The sequence below is a fragment of the Dromiciops gliroides genome, chromosome 3 (assembly GCF_019393635.1).
Source record: "Dromiciops gliroides isolate mDroGli1 chromosome 3, mDroGli1.pri, whole genome shotgun sequence".
Lineage (NCBI taxonomy): Eukaryota > Metazoa > Chordata > Mammalia > Microbiotheria > Microbiotheriidae > Dromiciops > Dromiciops gliroides.
In genome coordinates, this window is record NC_057863.1 from 15,017,748 (window position 1) to 15,038,240 (window position 20,493).

The following is a 20,493-nucleotide window of genomic DNA, read 5'->3' on the forward strand; positions in this document are numbered from 1 at the left end:
CAGCTAGCCACGGGATGGCTCTTTGTTTGGCTGCTGCTCATTCTAAGGGCTTGTTGGCCAACTCCCGCCCCATCCCCTTGACCTCCAAGCTCTTGGGAATGTGGAGAAAAGGGAAAGGGCCTTGTCCCCTTTTAAGTTTGAAAGGTGCAGAGCTCAGTCCACAGTTCAGGTGTGAGCCAGCGCAGCACTGATCCCCCTGAGGTATGCAGGGAATGGAGTCTCCCTCCTCATCCCATCCTTCTAGAGTCTGGGTCTGGCATCATGCCCATCTCTAGCAGAGGCAAGGACTCATCTGGCACGGAGGCTACCACAGAAGGTGAACTTGGTAGCAAATAATAACAGTAATAACCAGCATGTATCTAACACCTACTATATGCTAAGCACTTTACAATTATCATCTCCATTTGATCTTCATCACAACCCTGGGAGATAGGTACTATTATTAACTTCATTTTACAGAAGAGGAAATTGAGACAAATAGAGATTAAGTGACTTATCCAGGATCATACAACTACCAACTGTTTGAGGCCAGATTTACACTCAGGTTTGCCTATCTACTGTACCACCTGGCTGTCCCTGAAGCGAAGGAAGTAGCATGTTTAAAGTACCTACCATGCTCCAGGCACCGGACTAAGCACTTATTACAAGCATCTCATTTGATGGGTGAGATCAATGTGATGTAGGAGCTGAGCTGAGTTGACTTGAATCTCCTCTCCCCAGAGACTGAGATGCTATGGGGGAGCATGTGCCCAAGGTAATGGGGAGGCAAGTGATGTTTGTACATTTTGATTTTTGCATCTTCAAAGTAAATACACCTCGTGCAAAAGCAGCTCAGTGTTCAAAGGGACTGAACCTGACACACGGTGGGAGCACAGCCAGTGGGGGCTCTGACCCCTCGAGCACTAGGCCAGTGTTCCTTGTGGCATCACTCCTGGTAGCTGAGGGGCGAACTGCAGCCCCCAAGTACAAGTGTTCGTTTCTTCCAATACATCCTGTCACGTAAATGTTTTGGGGCTGCCCTGTGATCTTTCCTACGTTGCCCTCCTACCTGGGCTGCTGAATCTGCAGATTTTACCCCCATGACTCAGCTGCCTTCTTGCCCTCCAACTTCCACCACTCAGGCCTCCGTCTCCCACGGGGGGGGGGGGGTGTCCTTCCAGGGTTTCCCTTTTGGAGCCCACCAAGGCCACACTTTGTTCCCCTACCAGCTTTGCTTCTGATTTCTGGCCTTCTCCCCACCTGCTTTTGGGTCCCTTTCATGTACTGTCTTCCCCCATTAGAATGTAAGCTCCCTGGGGACAGGGGCTATTTGCCCACGTGCCCCCCATGCTGAGCACACGTAACTCGAACTCGGCCTCTGAGTCCAGCATTCCCTGCACTGCCACAACTTGACTCCTGTGTGTGTGCGGAGATTTCAAAAATACCCCAAATTGGAAAACATGTCAGGAAATTCACAATGGGCCCCATCCCGCCGGAGAAGGAAAATAAACCCTGTCAAGAGGGACGTGCTGATCCCTCTTTTGAATGCACCAACCACCCCCAAGTCTGAGTTACAGCAGGAGGAGAGAGTGAGGCAGGCAGATCCCTCCAGCAGCTACTGCAATAATCCTGCCCCAGGGTGGGGGCAGTGTCAGAGAGGAGGAGGAATATTCGAGAAATTAAAAATGAACAGAGGGGGCAGCTAGATGGCGTGGTGGATAAAGCACCAGCCCTGGATTCAGGAGGACCTGAGTTCAAGTCCGGCCTCAGACACTTGACACATTTACTAGCTGTGTGACCCTGGGCAAGTCACTTAACCCTCACTGCCCTGCAAAAAAAAAAAAAAAAAAATGAACAGACCTGGAAACAAGGGTGAGCAAGACTGAGGGATTGGGAAGATATTGGCACCCTCACCATCCATAATATGTACGGATATTTTCACGGAACAACACCTTGGATGCAATGATAAGGGGTTTGCATGAGAGGGGTGTATTATTTTAATTCTATTGATCTTTTGTTTTTACATTACTTCTTTTTCTTAATGTATACCTTCTAGCTAGAGGAGACTAGGTGGTACTGGGGACAGAATGTTGAGCCTGGAGTCAGGGAGATGTGAGTTCAGATCTGGCCTACTTACTAGCAGTGTGACCCTAGCCAAGTCACTTAACCTCACATTTCAGGATTGCTGTGAGGATCAAATGAAATAGTATTTGTAAAAATACATTGCACAGTGTCTGGCACAGTGGGAGATATATACTTATTCCTTTCCTTCCTGGAGTAAGTGAGACCTAAATTCGAATGCAGGCTCAGACTAGCTGTGTGAGCCAGAGAAAGTCACTTAATTTCTGTGTCCTCAAATGTGAAATGAGACTAACCACACCTACCTCCCAGGGTTATAAGAAGTAAATGAGACATAATATTTGTAAAGCTCTTAACATAATGCCTCACAAATAGTGCAAATAGCACTTAATAAATGCTTGCTCCCTCCCTTTTCCCTCCTAGTGAATGGCCCCTTGTGACAAAATAAAAAGGGAAGATTAAGCAGTTCAGCAAAAATGAACAACACACACACACATGCATTATTTAGCGCCCAAAAAGGACTTTTGAATGTTTCAAGGGTTCAGGAGATGGTGGTGTAAGCTCCTGGACCCCCCCTCTCTGGGCTCCCAATTTCCCAAAGGAGAAGCAAAGCAAAGAACACTTTTTGTAAGGCTTAACTGCATTGGTGGCATGTTGGAGCTCCAGTCCGAGAACCCAAAGCAAGTATGTCAGCTTAGGTCCTGGCATTCTCTGCCCCCTTGGCCACGGGTTCAAGGTAGGCCCTACCAGCTCTTGAGGCAAGTAAATTATTCCATTCTCTGGGTAGGCCATGACCTGGATTTCTTTAACTCAGGGGAAGTCAGTAGAGGTTGTAATAGAAATCAGCTAAGACAAGATGTGTCAATCACTTGGTCTGGTCAGCCTTAGTGAGGAAGGAGCCCTTGGCATTTTCTGAGAAGCAGGAGCTAAGTGTGACATGAGTCAGGCTTGTCAATGTTAGAAAGAGGTCTCAGGGGTTCTGGGAATTAATTTCGATGTTGCCTGACAGTTATGGAATGCCAATAATAATAGGACAATGCTTTTATTAGCTAACATTTTCTTATTTCAGGTCTTTTCATCTCAATCTTTTGCACTTACATCATCTACATTCCCTAATGTATCTTCTCCTTCCTCCTCCATTCTAGAGAACAATCCCTTATAACAAAGAGATGAAAAGGTGTATGTGTGGGAAACCATATCGAAACTAACCAATGTAACACCGACAGCTGATGTTACATGCAGAATTCTGTGCTCTCAGCCCCCCACATTTCTAAAGATACAGGGAAGCACCTTTTCTCCTCTCTTTTGGGGCTAAGCTTTCTCTGCAATCTCCCCAACATCCAACTGATCAATAGGCAACTGTTAAGCGCCTGTATGCTAGGCACTGTATTATGCTCTTAGAAGAACAAGAACTAAAGCTGTCAATCGTCCCTACCCTCAAAGAGTTTATACTTTATCAGGGGGAAGGCATACATAAAAAGGGATAAATTAGATACAGAGAAGGTGGATGGTATCACAGCATCAATTCAATTTCAATTGTGCATGTGTGGGTATTTATGTAAGAGTAATTATACAAAACATTTAAATATATAAATATTTGCTGCATTTAAGGTTTAATATATTTAATTAATATTAACCTATGGATAAATGGTCATACTGATAAGCACTGAGTCAATTCTAGCCAAGCCCAAATTCCTGCAGGTGTTTTAACACAAACTGACAAAAAAAAATGAGCAAGTCAAAGGACTCATTTGGCAGCATAGAGTTCTCTGTTATTAAGGGGTCAGATCTTCACAAGATACTATTCCAACTGTGCCGGCCCCGCAAAGGGATGAATGCTTAGCAAGGGCACTATTCTCCCACAGTCCTTCCCTACACTTTACACCACACCTAACTTGCGACAAGATGGATGTAAAATACGGATCTAGGGAGATACCTGGTGACACTGGGCCCTCCCTCTGGACCCAGATGCACGACCCAAGAAGAATCCCAGGACAGCTGAGCAGGTGTGGCCCACCTTTGCCCCTCCAGCCTGGGAAAGCCTTGTTTCCTGTTGGGTTTACAGCCTGCTCTGCCACCCCAGCATGACATAAAATAAGAGCTCTACATACAAGGTTACCAGTCACCTAAAAATGCCAACTTACAAGCTTTGCCTATGCTAAGATCTTAATGTTCATTCATTTTAAGGAGAAGTCTGTCTTCTTCTAATGAGTGAAGTCAGTTATGAGGCAAGGCAGAATGGCGTCCCTGAAAGGTCTAAATAAAGTTAAATGTTTAGCTCTTTTGCTTCTTAAACAGAATCATTCCTAAGTTAGGCTTTCGCAATACTTGATATAACAGTTTTTCATCCTAATTGGTGACATTTTGAATTCCAATGCTAGTTCATTCACTAAAAGACTGGAAAAGCATGGAAGGAAGGATGAACTTTGGATCAGAAGGTCCAGATTCGAATGCTCCCTCCATCCTTACAGCTGTGTGACCCTAGACCATCTCTTTTCAGACTCAGTTTCTTTGTTTGTAAATAAAAGATGGGGATGGGAGTAGACTCTCAAGTCTACAATTCTACATAAATACGACAATGAGATCAAAGTTCTACATCATGTTGAGTTTTAAATAGCACACAAGGGACCAAGGAATGAAGCAACAATGAGGCAGTTTTGGAAGGGGGTTTGCTGTGGATTCAACGGGGCAGAGGGTAAATAAAGGGGTAGTTCTGGATAGGTCTGCTTTGTTCCATGCAGGTCAAGTAGGAATAATAATAGAATAAAACTAGTGACTTGCATCTTAAAGAACCAAATCAGAAAAAAATTCTCATATCACAAACACAATTCTTAGTTTAAATATGTAATTTCTTAAAATGAGCTTCAATACTCAACAGTTAGCCAAAGACTCTCTTGGTTAAAGGAATTAACCTCAAACAGAATTCCTATAGTGGGTGACAAGTTTAAATATAGACCTGTCTGGAAGAAATTCTGTCTTAGTCCCATAGGGCCCTAGCCAGGAGTAAAGGCTTTAAGGAATCCCAGCGTAACCAGGTACAAACAAAGTCTTGGGATATTTTGATCCCCCTGGGGGCAGGGGGTTGTAGGGGAGGGGAAGAGGGAAAGAAGTGAAAATCGAGCCAAGGGAAGGAACACTACAGATCTACTTTATGTCACTGTACACTTTATTAAATACTGTGCTAGTACACTCGAATTCTATCCCTTCCGTTGGAAGCTGTGTAAAAAAGGAGGCTGCCCTGTCCAAAAGTTCACTGACCCTGCTTCTGACTAACCACTAATTCTACTGGTTCTATGACCACAATACACATTTAGAGTTAACAAATGCCCTTGTGCCCAGGCAGAAAAGGAAATATGAATGTCGATTTTGAGCAGCACACAATCTCTGTTTTCCTTTTTAAGGAGACTGCCGGCGAGGTTGAGACGTGACTGACACACACACACATGGATGTGCTCAGAGAGCTTACTGCGCTCCGTGGGATATTGATAAAAACTACAGCTAACATTAGCGGTCATGCACTCTAGGTCACATACAGGACGCATGGGAGTTAGTCAGGCCCCAGATTCACCACTTAGTCGAAAACCAAACTAAGAGTGAGAGAAGACGGTTCAACTGCTCTTTGGGACAGCCCTGGAGAGGCGTCAACTGTAGCAGCCGCCCTGGAATCGCGGGGAAAAGTTCCTGGGCGCCCCGCTTTCCTGAGTTTTGATCAAATCCAGGATGGCGGAGAGCACAGCACAGTCTCTGGACTTAGTCTCTTTCCAATCCACAGGGTGAGGGTTTTCGATCTTTTCTTGCAAAAGGGCATCAAGCTCTTTTCTTAGTTCCTAGGATTGGAAAATGACAAATGTTCGCTGAAATAGCAGAAGGCACCATCCAACCTGAATGCAAAAAGCAATTTCCTTCCTAAAGAGTTCTGTTAAAAGTATTTTGGGAAGTGAATATCTAAAAATTATACTTAAATACAAAGCATTCCACAAACTGTAGGAGGGAAATTGTTAATGATTAAGAAGCCATCCCTAAGATTCAAAATCTAGCCTTAACTTTAATCTATCGTTTTGAATCAGATGAACAACTCAAAAAAAAAAAAAAAAAGAAGAAGAAAAACTAGAGCAGAAGCAATCACTCAAACACTGACATTCCATTTTACGACATACAACAAGAAATATTCAATGTTATTTAGGATGAAACAAAAAAAAATCACAACTGTCAACTCTTTGTGAAAAAACTAATTTTGAAATTCATGCAGACAATCACAAATTAATCAGTCACCTTGACAAGATGGGCAATTCTTGCTGGAGACTGGAAGACAATCCATTCATCTACAGCAATAGTATCTTGATCTTTGTCCTTCTGGATGGAAATATCACCTCCAAAGAACAAGAGACAGTAGGGAGACACCTCTGTGCAGTCATATAAATATATCTGCAATAAGACCAGAAAATAAGTTTACTGTTGAGTTCTTTGCAAAAAGAAAACAGCCTGCTCTGTTGAGGGCTTTTGTTCTCATGGATAGAGCAGTGAGACACCATAAAGCCAAAAGTAATTCAGAAGAGGCTACACTGAACAGCATTTTGACTATTACTTCTCATGTTCTCATCAATATGACGGTTGGTATTTCCACTCAAGTTGAAAATAGTTTAACAAGCCCAGGCTGATTTTCTATGAGCAAAGTTATAGATGTCAAAAATGTACAGTCTGACAAAAACAAGTTCACAGTTTGTACTTTTTTGGGAAGTCCTTATCAACATGAGCACTGAACATTAAAAAACACCTTGTGTTTAAGTTCCTAATAAGTATTCTTTGTTCTTTTGCCTTTTGGAATGCACAGTGGAAATCCACAGTACTTCTCAGTAAAGAGTGTACAGCACTGTCTCTAAAAATGTCATCAGTTCAAACCGACATTTAAAATGCATATTGCTCAAGTACCAACAAGAGGCTCCATAGGGTTGGCACGGAGCAGCAGTTTCCCATAATCACTCTACAGCTAAAGCCCTTTACAGTATCTGTAAAAAGATTCCCCTGCCAGAAAGTTAGCTACGTAAACCAAATCATTGCTGTGATTATTTTGAAAGGGCTGACATAAATGATTAGGAAAGAGGTTTTCTAAGGTGAAAATTGTTATTTACCTCAAGTTGCATTTGGCTGGAAATTTTAAAGAGATCCCAAGTGACTGTCTAACATATAATAATAAAACACAACATACCATGGATAGGCAGGTCTAAAACAATTTCCAGGTTTACTTACGCTGCTTGTTCTCATCTTCAGGTGATAGATCAGCCAGTTATAATGGAACTCTGACTCCTCCACATTAACAGATTTAGGATGAATGTTAACTGTTCCATCAGTTTTGGTGCAAACTTTCACCCTTCAAAAAAGGGGGAAGGAGGGAGGGAGGAGTGTGGAGTTAGATCTAAGTTGTCAAAAATGTCCTTTAGGAGAGACTTTCTCCCTTCCCTGTCTTTCATTGTGAAAGCTAAACTGAAGTCCATTTAATTTATTGGAAGATTAAATGGTTTTTTTTTTTTTTTTTGGTTTTTTTTTGCAGGCAATGGGGGTTAAGTGACTTGCCCAGGGTCACACAGCCAGTAAACGTCAAGTGTCTGAGGCCGGATCCGAACTCAGGCACTCCTGAATTCAGGGCCGGTGCCTTAACCACTGTGCCATCTAGCTGCCCCGATTAAATGGTTTTTAAAATAAATGCCTATTAAGACAACCACAAAGCCAAGCTTGAATTCAAACTAAAAGTAAGACTGCTTTATTCCTCCCGAACATAAGAACAGAAAAAAATAAACCTCTACAACATTCAGTGCTATTTATGAAAAGAAATTGCTGTTGCAGTTCAAATTTCTAGGACTTTAATGAAGAAATTCCCTTAAAATTGGGTGATATCACTGGGTAAGGCACAGCCAGAACAATATTTAGCAGTAGCAGAAAATGAGCCTGGCATCACACAGTTTAAGTAACACTTTTAGATAAATTTAATAAATACATCATCCCTGGCTTCATGAAGCTTGGGGGGGTGGGGGGTGGGAAGAGGGAGAGAGCAAAGGGGTCAAAAGGCCAGAGACTTATAATACTTACATTTTCCTCTTTTTACTAAAACTTGGCCGGATTTTAGCAACTTTGGGATACAAGCCAGCACAGATTACAGCTTTAATGATCTTTTCATTATCTGAAATAAACAAACAATACAGATAAATGGGATGTAGATGAAAATAGGACTTCGCTCTTAGGTTCTGTCTCCAGACTGACCTGAATTAATATTTGATTTAGGGTCTTTAGGGTTCTTGCTGCTTACAAATCCAGCTGCGAGAAGGTGCTCTGTGAACTGTCCCTTCATGTTGTGCAGCATCTAGGAGGAAGGATGGTGAGAAATGGAAGGATCAGGGTAGCTTTCAATCACACAGCGCTGGCTGAGTCCAATAAGCCCGGCACAGAGCAGACGCTAATAAAGGCTTGCTGAGTGCCAGATTCACAAGAAAGGCCCAAGCAGCTGGCCCAGTGGTCACAGGAACATGCTTTTCTTTCCTAGCTATGGCTAGCAGAGATTTCCATTCCCTACTTCCTTGAAGTTACAGACTCTACGTCTTGGTTCACTCCCAAGTCACCCCTGAATCGGCTCAAACACAACCTGAGATGGTTGGGCCAGCTTCACCAGAGTCTTGGCCCCAGAACAAAAAACAACAACCTGGGGCTTAAAGCTGAGGATTCTCCTTATCTGGTGTCCAGGAATGCACCGAGGGGCAGGAGTGAAGCATTGGGTCCCTACATATTGAGTTGGAATAGTAAACGAAATTTCCCACAGAAATACTGCCATGACGGGTAGTTCTTATGATCATATTCTTACTCTAGTATTATTGATTCATTGATTCAAACAATGATTAACATGCTGGGCACCAAGGGAGACAGATACAAATTCCAACACCATCTAGTCCCTGTCCTCAAAGAAGTTTGGTTTCTACACTACATTATACATAGCAGGCCCCTCTCCAGAGGAGCCAAACATAGTAACATAAAGGGCTGTGACAGCAGATGAGGGACAAGTCCTTTCCAGCTGGGACACTTCAGAGATGCATGGCTTGGGATGAGCCTTGAAGGACAGTGCCAATGGGCAGTGACTTAGGGGAAGGTGGATTCCGGGTAGGCAGCAGCATGGACAAAGGCACAGAGTCTAAAGGCATTTATTCAGGGGAATAAGAATAAACTAAGTCTGGACGGGTTGGTTACAGCCCTTTGGGCATGTCTAGGACTTTGCTAGCACAAGCATCTGAGTACCAGGCACTACATTATTTCTGAATTCTTAGTAACGGAGAAGCCCATTTTGAGGCTGTAACCTGCCCATCCCTAGGCCAGAGCGTTCAGCACTTGATCAGAATCTTGCTACTCTGAAGTTGACTACTTGACTAAAACATCAATTTATAAAACCAAGAGGTGCCTGGCATTTGAAAGGAAGCCCCAAAAGACTCCATCATGTGGCTGCTCTAAGGGCTGCTTCTGAAATGACAAGTGAGCAAACTGACTTCCGCTCCTCCATCTGGTAACACAAGCGAGCACATACTTCCTAGGCCAATGCACGCGCAAGGCTAAGAGCAGAAACAGGCACACATACCTGAAGTGTATTGGAGGAGAGGAAATACTCCCAGCAATAGTCCTTTTCAAACCGGAAACCGCGTTGCCTCGCCTCTTCCCATCCCTTGGAAGTAGAGAGGAAAAAAAAAAAAAAAAAAGAAAAAGAAGAAAAAAAAAGGGGGGGGGGAAGAGGGGGAATATCATGTAACTTCAAAGAGCATCAATGTTTACTTACTACAAAATCACCTAACTGAACATAAGAGATTATTCACTATGTACTATACTTCAACAAATGAGAGTCACTCTTCCACAATCAACAAGAGAAGAAGAAACTTAATAAGAGGCAGGGCTGAGATTTGCATTCAAGGCCTCAGACTCCATGTTCATTGCTCCTTCCCCTGAATCACTGATGCACTCAATTTAGAGGGTTTTTGCTCTGCAACACAAGGTCACGACTGCCTTTCTCCACAGGGTTTTACCTCAAAAGCATTCACAACTGTCAGGTGGTCACTTTTTGTGTTTTTCGACAATTCCTTTCTCCTGGCATCTGCTACTTTTTCTTTGCCCTAAAACCATAGAAAAAGAAAAAGAAATGGAGCTTACTCACAGAGCTCTGTACACAGAAGGGATGGCCCTGTTGCCCAGGCACCTGCTGTTCTTACTGAACAAAGGGCACTGACCATCTGTGCAGGTGATCACACGCTCTGGACCCAAGTTCTTACCAGTGGAATGACAAAGGGATCTTTAAAACTGAGACTAGCCGCGATGGTGAGTACTGGGTCTAAACAGCAGAAAAGGGCCCCAAAGAGAATCATTTTTCCAATATGTGGTTCAACTGGCAATCGTGCCAAATGGACTCCAAGAGGGGTCAATTCTTCTTGCTTATCTAAAGCATTCTATTAAAAAAAAAAGACAAGAAAATTTGAAGTATTGATTACTTATTAAATTATTCAGCATTCAAATAGATACATATTTCTGGAAGTGATCAAATTATTCTTCAATGTAGGTACTGATTTTTTCTTAAAATGCTTTGGACTGAACAATGCCTTAATTCCAAAGAGTTCCTATTCTGGGATGATGAATCACATTTCAGGTGCATGATCTAAGTTCACTCAGGCCACTTGAAGCCGAGTTCAAACACCACTGGGTCTACAGTCTGGAGAGAACTAAACTACTAGCTGAGGCAAGGCCAATCAGACAAGTTCCATTGTGACACTTGACTCAGAAGAAGAACCATCCTTTGACCTGATAAGGCTCTGGAACTTTGTATGCCCTTAGCTCTGTCTTTGAAAAGATGGTTTAGGTAAGAATTTCACATTTTGAAAAATACGCATGCATAGACAGGAAAAGCTACCAACTGCTGAATAGAATTAAAATCATTTAGCATGATAAGGACAAGTTAATACTTTTCACACATTTGTGATATGTAAGATATAGACAAGAGAAAACAAAAATAAAGCAGTTTTTACTTACCACAGCCTAACGACTTATATGTAAGTTATGATTACCAAATGAATCAAATGTTTCTATTAAGAGACAGAAACGAGAGAAAACGGTGTTTAAGCATCAAACTTACCAATTCCATTAGATGATTTATAGACAGTAAAACAGCATCATGAGATGGTGGGTCCAATAACCTGCTTAGGAAGTAAGCAATTCCACCCAACCTTAAAATCTGGAGAAAAGAACAAATCGTTACATATTTATTAAAAACAAGTAAGGGGGGGCAGCTAGGTGGCACAGGGGATAGAGCACCAGCCCTGGATTCAGGAGGACCTGAGTTCAAATTCGACTTCAGACACCTGACACTGACTAGCTGTGTGACCCTGGGCAAGTCACTTAACCCTCACTGCCCCACCAAAAAAAAAAAAAAAAAAAAGCAAAATACTCATCATTAAGTGTAAGAAACTGCTGGAATTTAACCAGATTTTCAAGATCTTCTTGATCTTGGAGAATTAATTAGAAACACAATTATTATTTCAATGAAGAAACAGCTACGGGCAAATGAAGTGCTCCCTTCTACCATCCACCCTTAAATGAAGATACTTTACAATGACCAAATATGGTACAAGAAGTATGTGGAAGTACTCAGAAAAGGTACAGAAAATATGGACTAATGAATACTCAGGAAAAAATAGAAGATGTATTCTATTAAAGATAGATCAGTAAAGATTTATGACTGGCTTCCCCAATCCACGATGTTTTTCATTAAGATGCATGCATGTATTTTTTTGTGTTTCATATATATATTTTAAAAGGATAATTTCCTTCTTTTATATTTCAGAACAAAAATAACTGTCCTTTAAGAAAACAAACCATTCCATGTAAGCTTTTTACCTTTATTTGTAAACACAGTTCTTCTAACGGTGTTCTCAAGATTTCTGGTAACTGATAGTCATCCAGAAGGCTGGCTCGAAGACCATTGTACAGATGATAGCAGTGACCTGGCTGAACTCTAAAAAATGGATTTGAAAAAGGAAGCTATATAACAATAGTTTCTTAGCAACAGTAAGTTTTATTTAACTTAAAACATTCAAAGTGGGAAAGGCTGTTAGAAAACTGTTTCAAAGAAATGTTAAAAAAAAAAAAATTAGTGAAAGCTCTTTAGACTAATAGATGCGATTCACCTGACCAGATTATCTCTGTGCAACCACAGAGGGCCCTTCCCTGGCCCCAGCCCCACCCCTACTTTCCATTGCTAGAAAGGGCACTGCCTGATCCAGTTGGCATTCCTGTTAGATCATCCTTGCCTGGCTACCAGTCCTCCTCCTTTCTCCCTGAGCATCTAAGAGCCATGGTAGTTTAGCACAATGCCTGGCACATAGGGAATGCAAAATTAATGCCTTTTCACTTTATAAGTCCATATTTATATTAAAATCAGAGATGGAGTGAATATCTATTCAATTAACCTGTGTGCAATATATCAGTATTGACTCATGTATGCCAGTGGCACGGTTTACTCCCCCAAAAGCTTTCTATTTCATGGCAGAAAATGAGAACTAACTCATATTCTCTCTGTCTGTGTGTGTCTCTGTCTCTGTCTCTGTCTCTCTCTCTCACACACACACACACACACACACACACACACACACACACACACACGCCCCTTGAAAATGCTGGTTTATGAAATTCTTGTCATCTTATTTACTGCTAGACCCTTTCCCTGCCCAATCAGTGATTAGAATGCTTAGCTACAAGAGCAGCAATGAATTTCTAAATACATAGTAAGACTACAGCATATAATCTCAAGGTTTTGCCACATTAACCAATCTCTAACTCATCTAAAACCAATCTCCAATGCTCTAAAATACTGCTACACTGTTGTTCATGTTTTGAAATTCTGAAAGAGAAGTGATTTCTTGTTCAAATGCAGGATTCCCGAGGTGATAAAATCCTCCTTCAATTAAACCCTAACTTTTTCTAATTATAAAATAATATAATCAGCTCTTTTTGGAAAAAATGGCCATTTTTTAAATCCCAAGATATTCCCATAGTCAAAATGACAAATGGTCATGTGTGATTTAAATTATTCAACTGAATAAAAACTGATTTGATTTGATTCCACTGAACTTTATTAAGGGCTTATTACTATATGTAAGGAAGGCCCTTTGTTGGGGACTAAGGAAAGAGAAGAGCCTGTCCTAAAGCAGCTTACAACACCACTGGGGAGACAGAAAATGCAAAGGTTTAAGTTTGATAAAAGAACCAGAGGAGACACTAAGTTTTCTAACTAAAGCTGAAAAGGAGGAACAACGATTTTCAGAGGTGATGTTAGTGAAGGCAGCCAGCCCCTGAAACAATGCTTGAAGGAAGAGGATGAGGCCACTTGGGAGCCAGAACCAGAACCAAACGTGGCATAAAGGGTCCAACTCTGTGGCTTTCTCTGTCCTAGCTTGTGCTGATGGCATGAACATTGATTTCTGTGTTTCTGAAACCAGATTAAGACAGAGCACAGGCATTTCTTTGAGTTTTTGTTCCCACTGTGGCATGGGGGCTGGTTTCTCTTTTCTGTACAAATGAGAATGAAATGTTCAAGTTTCACCTATTTCTGATAGGAATCCAGGCTAGACTTGGAATGCCAACAGTACAAAGACAACTTTAAAACATCAGGGCCTCTGCTGTGGGCATCAGTCAGTATAAGTCAAATACCTTTACAAAGTTATGAAACCATGATCACAAACTCTCTTTGAAGGGTGTGGAGATGCTGCTATCACATGGGCTTCTGTGAAAATGGGCTCTGGTTCCATCAGAGCAGTGTCACTAACAAAAACGCCACTTCAGAGTAATATTTAAACCTCAAATCACCACCAAACACTACATTTTCATTGTTCATTAAAAAAAAAAAGAAAAAACTTTAAGTACAAGTACAAGGAATTGAATGGTCATCATCCAAAATTAAAAATTCAAAAAATGTATTGAGTGTCAACAAGCAGGCAATGGGGCCCTACAAACAACATACTAAAATGACAGCAAAAGGCTTGTGATTGTGTCCCGTCTTACCTCCCAGCACGTCCTTTCCTTTGCTTGGCATTCGCCTTACTAACCCATTCTGCTGCCATCGTACTGATGTTATTCTGGGTGTCAAAGTGGGTTTCTTTTATTTTTCCACCATCGATCACGTGAACAACATCGTCTATGGTGATACTGTGTGGATGGGAAAATGGAAAACACTAAAATCAGTCAATCAATTGTTTATTCAGGGCCGCTGCCTTAGCTACTGCACCACCTAGGTGCCCCTAGAGCAAAGTTTCTTAAACTGGAGGTCACAACCCCATATGGGACCATGTAACAATGTGGGGGTCACAAAAAATTGGGCAACAATAAAAGGTTATGTATACCTATTTTATATGCCTATATGCCCATGGTCGAATAAAAATTTCTTGGGTGAAAAGGGATCATAAGTAGAAAAAATTTAAGAAGTCCTGCTTTAAAGAAAAAGTTATGTTTTTTTTTTCCTCTCTTTAAAAGGCCTATTTGAAAATCATGCCTAAATTTCATAAAATGTGGGGGAAAGTAGATGAATAATGAAGCAAAACATTTTAAGGTAGTTCAGAATTCATGCAAGGAAATACATGGAACAACTTTACCTAGTTTCTGCAATGTTCGTAGCAATGACTATTTTCCGAACACCAGGAGGGGTCCTTTTAAATACCTATAAGAATACATCCATCAAAACTCCAAAAAGTACTTATTTAAAAACAAAGTATGAGTGTCTATGTTCAATATTTTTAGATGTGTTGCTTAAAAGTGGTCACAGACCAAACAGATATTTTTAAATGATTCTACAATTTCTCAATGGGATTGCAAGAGCTACAGACTTTTAGATTAGGAAAGCGTCCTCAGGTTGGGCTAAGGCCACCCAGTGTATCAATGAAGAACAAAGACACTGGTTTCAAGGTTCCCAGTCCAGTGTTCTTTCTACTATCCAACAGGGCTTCCCCATGCTGTAAACAAAAGAAACTGGGCAAAGGACACGGCTTTTTCCTTAACACACGCCTAGGGCCTTAGGAAGTATGTCCCTGAACTCAACAAAACATCTTCTAGCTCCGAGGATTTGCCAGAAGTTTTGAACTCTCCTTTCATTCCATTCGGATTATTTCCTTTTCTTCGAGGCTGAGTTCAGATGCTTGACATAGGACAGTTTCCATGACTCTCCCCCTCCCCTCCCACCCTCTGGATGTGAGTTCGAGGTCCAGTTTTGCTGAGCGCTAGCAATGGGACTGGAGACATCGCCCCACTTTTTTTAGGCCTCCGTTTTCTGCTGATGGGAATTGTCCTACATGATCTCTACCGTCTGTTGCAGCTCTAAATCTCATGAACAAATGACTAAAATTCCAGGCAGTGCTCTTTTCCACTGTGCCAGCCTGCCTCCCCAAGGAAGAGAGGATATATTTTCAGTTAACAAAAGCACTTATTAAATGCCTGCTGTATGACAGGTACTGGGCTAAGTGCTGATGGGACAAGCAAAGGCAAGAATAAGCTCACCATCAAGTAAACGTGAACTTCTTTTATAAAATGGGAATCGAGTCTCATTAATTTGATGAGCTGAGAATTCGAGGGATCACCTGCCCCCAAAATAAAAACCTTCTCAAATGAGGTCCCTCCTACAAGCCCCACTGCCTATTGTACCTATGAGATGCAATGTCAGGACATGGGGTCTGGGCCTGGCTAAGGGGAAAAATGCTTTACGATTTCTCAGCAAAATTAAATGTACTGAAGTTACACCAACGAGGCTGCCCCGCCCTCGTTTCTTCATTTCCGCCTTATAGACAAGTATGCAACTAATAAATCAAGACAAGAATACCCTGTAGTTGGAAGTACTATCTTCACTGCAACCAGGACACTTTTTTAAAAAATTTTTTTTTTAGTGAGGCAATTGGGGTTAAGTGACTTGCCCAGGGTCACACAGCTAGTAAGTGTTAAGTGTCTGAGGCCGGCTTTGAACTCAGGTACTCCTGACTTCAGGGCCGGTGCTCTATCCACTGTGCCACCTAGCTGCCCCAACCAGGACACTCTTTATCTCCTGTCGTATCCAAGGAGAGATACTTCAGCCTCGTCAGTGACAAATGAGCAGATCTAAAAGTTCCCTACCTCTAAGTCGATGGCTTATATACCAGCTTTATTGCCTACTTAGCATTCCAAAAAGTCATGACCTCATACACGGAGGTGGTATATACTGTTGTAATTCCAGGACAGATTCAATCTACATTTTCTTTTCTGAAATCTAAGGAACTCAAAGCGTATCATAGTGAGATCTGGGATTTTTATACTTGTTTTTATTAAAAATCCATTAAATCCAGTCTTAATGACAGACCAGCTGCCCTCTGCATGGTAGAGTTTTCAGTTACTCCTGAATGTGACGCTGTGATCAATTCACAAAGATTCGAGTGAAAACAAAATATGATGTCAGACAACCTGACAAACTATGGGATCCATGAGGTATCAAAGGTGCAAGGGCGGGGCAATGAGGAAATGTGATAACATACCTGTGTCTGGTTAACAGTAGGCATCAGTGAATGCAAAGGTATTATAATGAACCTGTCTGAAAATTAAAGAGTACAGGTATATATTAGGAAAAATGTTCACACGTAAGTTTGATCTGACACTTTTCAAAAGCAGTGCTATTGACTGAGCTATACAGTGGTCTTAGTTTAGTTCCCCAAAGATTCAGAGATCACGTGGATAATGACTACATGCCAATTTTGTGGAATATTATAGACAGTATTTCTACTGTTTAAATCATGACTGTCACCCCCAAACTATTTTTAATGAAATACTAAAAGAAAAGGACTTATGCCAAGATTGGAGTATCTAATTTTTTAAAACTCCCATTTGCAGTACGAATGAATAAAAACTTCAAACAATGAAGAAACCACATTTTAGCAACCTAGAATAAAAAAATAATCGATATTTATATAGCATTTTAAGGTCTGCATTTCCTTATTTGAAAGTACAATTCTCAAGACTGAATATATTTACTGTTTAATTATATGTTGACCAAATTAGTGTATAAGGATATATTCACTTCATTTGTTAACAGTCATCTCCTATAAACACCTCTTGGAAACAGTACAGATCAAATCCCAATACAGAGAGCTACATGGAAAAGTATTTTTTTTAAAGTGTAACCCAATTTTATATTAACATTAAAAATAGAAGAAGCTACGTAGAACACATTGAACAATATGGTCTGACAGATGGGTACCTCTCCAGTCTATGGACACAAAACAGAGCCGATGCCAAGTCTCTGGTTCTTAGCAAGTGAGAAAATAGCACTCACTCTAAACACAGAAAACATCAGGGCAGCATGGATCTTCACCTCTAACCTTTCTTACAGCAAGCTTGTAAAATCTTGTGCTTTATCTGACTGGTGGCTATCTCCGGTCAATGTTTCAAATAAAGCAAGCAGAAGATATTGCCACCTTCATACAACGAGCTGTCCTTTCTAGGCACACAAACCCAGTTAAGTAGTACAGGCCACTTTAATTATTCAGTACCCACAAATCAAAGGCCTTGAAGTATCTGATTCTACTGTAAATATGCAAGTGAATGAAAAAGCCTCTGAGAGGCAAAGACACAGAGAAAACTGGAACCTTCTTTTAGCTCAAGGACAAAGGACATCGAAGGACAGTGTTTCCCCCACCAGAGATGGCAGAACCACTAGAATGGAAGTGGATGCTCCAGAGCCAATCCCAGCTCTCTAAGGGCTCCTGGACCCTGAGATGATGATGCCTGACAACAGGCTGAAACCGACAACGAGGCCGGTGTCATCCCTGAATGTTACTAAGAGAGAATATTTGAAACGCTGCTGAAAAACTGAAAGATGCCAAGGGGAAGGAAGGGGATTTTATTTATTAAAACAAACAAGCAAAAAAACAATGCAAAGTGAAGGCTAGGACCCCTTCTATCCATCTGTTCTAAATCTTGTAAACTATCTACAGAACGACATGCCAGTTACATTGCTCACACACACAAAAAGCAAATGGGTACAAAAGAAGTGCTTAAGAAAAGGCTCCCAAGGACACTCTGAAGAGTGAGCTCCATCCTGGAGCCTCCTACATCTCTGCGCTGATCATGGATCAAGGACCTTCTGCAAACTTTTTAGAAAACGGAAATAAGGTTTTATGAAGATTTCTGAGGGAAAACAAAAGGCTATAGTTCTGGTGCTTTTCTCATAGGTTTTCCCACAAAATCCTGTATTAAAGAATGACTAAATACTAAATCAGTTAACTATTTTTCATAGGTCCAACACCAGAATGCTTCAAGAGTATTCTTGCTAGTATTCCCTGGCCACGTAAAACACAATGCTCTGATAATTTTTTAAAAACACAGACCTGCACTTTGACTTTGGCATAGGATCCTTCACCTACACTTTTCTTGCATCCACTCAGTTAAAAGCCAAGGAGACATCATTCATTGTCTCTCTGAATGCCATCTAACACATTCACTGCTGCCCTTCCATGTTAAAAGACAACCTTTCCACTCCATTCCTGGAGGTGTGAATTTTCTAACTAAGTGTGTAATGCCAACATGCTATTCTCAGCAAGCACTAACACAAATGGGAAGCACACAAAAATACAATACCTGATTTAAACATGACTTGTGCCATCAAGAGATCGTGCAAAGTGCTGATGTTGTCCCAGCCTGGGAGGAATACCAAGATGGCGCCATCCTGCACACAGAGGGACAAAATGGTGATGAAAGGCACAAAACTCCGAACGCCACGTTCAGATCACTGCATGTTCTCGTGGCAATACAAGGCCCTTCAGAAGGCACCAACATGTTACAACAACAGTGACTTGTCTATAACCACACTTGCTTTACTGAAATTTCTACACAGGTCCTCAGTGTTTAGCACAGTGCCTGGCACACAGTAGGTGCTTAATGTTACCGACTGATTGTGTGATGAGGTCACACCTTAAAAAAAATAAATCAGTTGGGATTTCTTTGGTTTCTGCCAACTGTTCACCTTCCAGTATCACAAAGAGAAGGGGCTGGATACTTCCTGAGTTCTCCTCCTACTGAACCCAGAGAAAGTCCCTTGGGAGTTCTAAGTGATTTAAGCTCCATTTGTCTCGAAAGGGCTTTTCTTCCCCTCCCCCCAAGTCTCTTAGAGCTTTACACCCCGCAGGGACTTTGTCGCTGTACAGGCCCCGTGCACTACATCCAAACAACTGAAAGCTCTGGAACTGTTTCTTCCTGAGCTTTCTTCACCCTCCATGCTTCCTTTTCTCTTACAGGACTTTGGCTAAGGTCTTCCTTCTGACCAGCCCTGATTTGACTAGACTAACATGCTGGTGGGTGAGGAAGCACGATTTTTCTAATCTACTTTGTCCCCAAGTTCTTTTTAATGAGACAGAATACTTACACCTGAAATCAAGCAATTTAAAAAATCCCTCTAAAACTCTGACTTTCTGATAATGCATTTTCTCCCCCCTAATGATATGAATATTATTTCTAGAAATAGGAATTTCCAAAATCTAGCTATGAGAGAGAAATTAGAGGTGAAGCTATAAAAACAGGGCTGATAAATGAAAGTCCTCTAGGCATCTTTTATTAAGCTACATACACAAAGCCTAAAAATACCTGCAATTAGGAGTGAACTTAAAACCTATCTGGGGGCAGGTAGGTGGCCCTGGATTCAGGAGTACCTGAGTTCAAATCCGGCCTCAGTGACTTTACACTTACTAGCTGTGTGACCCTGGGCAAGTCACTTAACCCCCATGGCCCCACAAAAAACCAACCAACCAAACAAACAAAAATCTATCTGGCAAAACTATCTGATTGGAATCTAAAACAGTATGTACTATGTACATGCTAATCCTATGTACCTAAACATCTAAAACACTCAAATATTTTCATTTAAAAAATTCCTTCTAAGTGCTTTAAAAAAACTTGTGTACATTACCATAACTGGTTTTAAACCATTTCTTTAAAGGAAAAAAAGAAAAAAGTATTATCTGCATTTTACAATTAGAGAAACTAAGTCAGTAAGAAGTGACTTAAAAAGGCCACAGACAATGTTAAAATTAGGTCTAACTCTTTGGGCTTCAGTCTCCCAACACTCCACCCCTTCTAGTGGATTGAACCACCTTCTCGTAAAAGGGCTGACAAAGCAACCAAGAAGCACAGCACGTGTCCTTGTCTATCACCTGGTTTTCTAATTTACTTGTTGCCCTTTTCCAGTAATGCTCACAACAAACCATAAATCAAAGCATATTTGTGATAGCTAATTCGCTCTACAATCTTGCCACCTGAATATAACAAAATGATTAACTCCAGTTAGCCAAATTTTTCTCCCTGCCCACAAATTTAGGAGAAAAGGGCAACTGAAAAAAAAAAAGATAAATAAAAGAGGTTCAT

General features: G+C 41.2%; 1 protein-coding gene across 1 annotated transcript in view; it reads right to left on the reverse strand.

Annotated features, from left to right (window-relative positions):
- Window positions 1-5,206: 5,206 nt before the first annotated feature.
- DHX36 (DEAH-box helicase 36) overlaps window positions 5,207-20,493 on the reverse strand; it is a 48,130-nt gene continuing 32,843 nt past the window's right edge. Inside the window, exons 12-25 of the mRNA XM_043994324.1 lie at window positions 18,715-18,802; window positions 16,617-16,672; window positions 14,718-14,782; window positions 14,131-14,274; window positions 11,968-12,085; window positions 11,207-11,305; window positions 10,353-10,526; window positions 10,110-10,196; window positions 9,671-9,754; window positions 8,314-8,413; window positions 8,143-8,233; window positions 7,306-7,426; window positions 6,331-6,483; window positions 5,207-5,885 (exon numbers count right to left, since the gene is read on the reverse strand). Coding sequence (XP_043850259.1) covers window positions 5,700-5,885; window positions 6,331-6,483; window positions 7,306-7,426; window positions 8,143-8,233; window positions 8,314-8,413; window positions 9,671-9,754; window positions 10,110-10,196; window positions 10,353-10,526; window positions 11,207-11,305; window positions 11,968-12,085; window positions 14,131-14,274; window positions 14,718-14,782; window positions 16,617-16,672; window positions 18,715-18,802 — 1,566 coding nt within the window. The 3' untranslated portion in view covers window positions 5,207-5,699. The remainder of the gene's footprint in view (window positions 5,886-6,330; window positions 6,484-7,305; window positions 7,427-8,142; window positions 8,234-8,313; window positions 8,414-9,670; window positions 9,755-10,109; window positions 10,197-10,352; window positions 10,527-11,206; window positions 11,306-11,967; window positions 12,086-14,130; window positions 14,275-14,717; window positions 14,783-16,616; window positions 16,673-18,714; window positions 18,803-20,493) is intronic.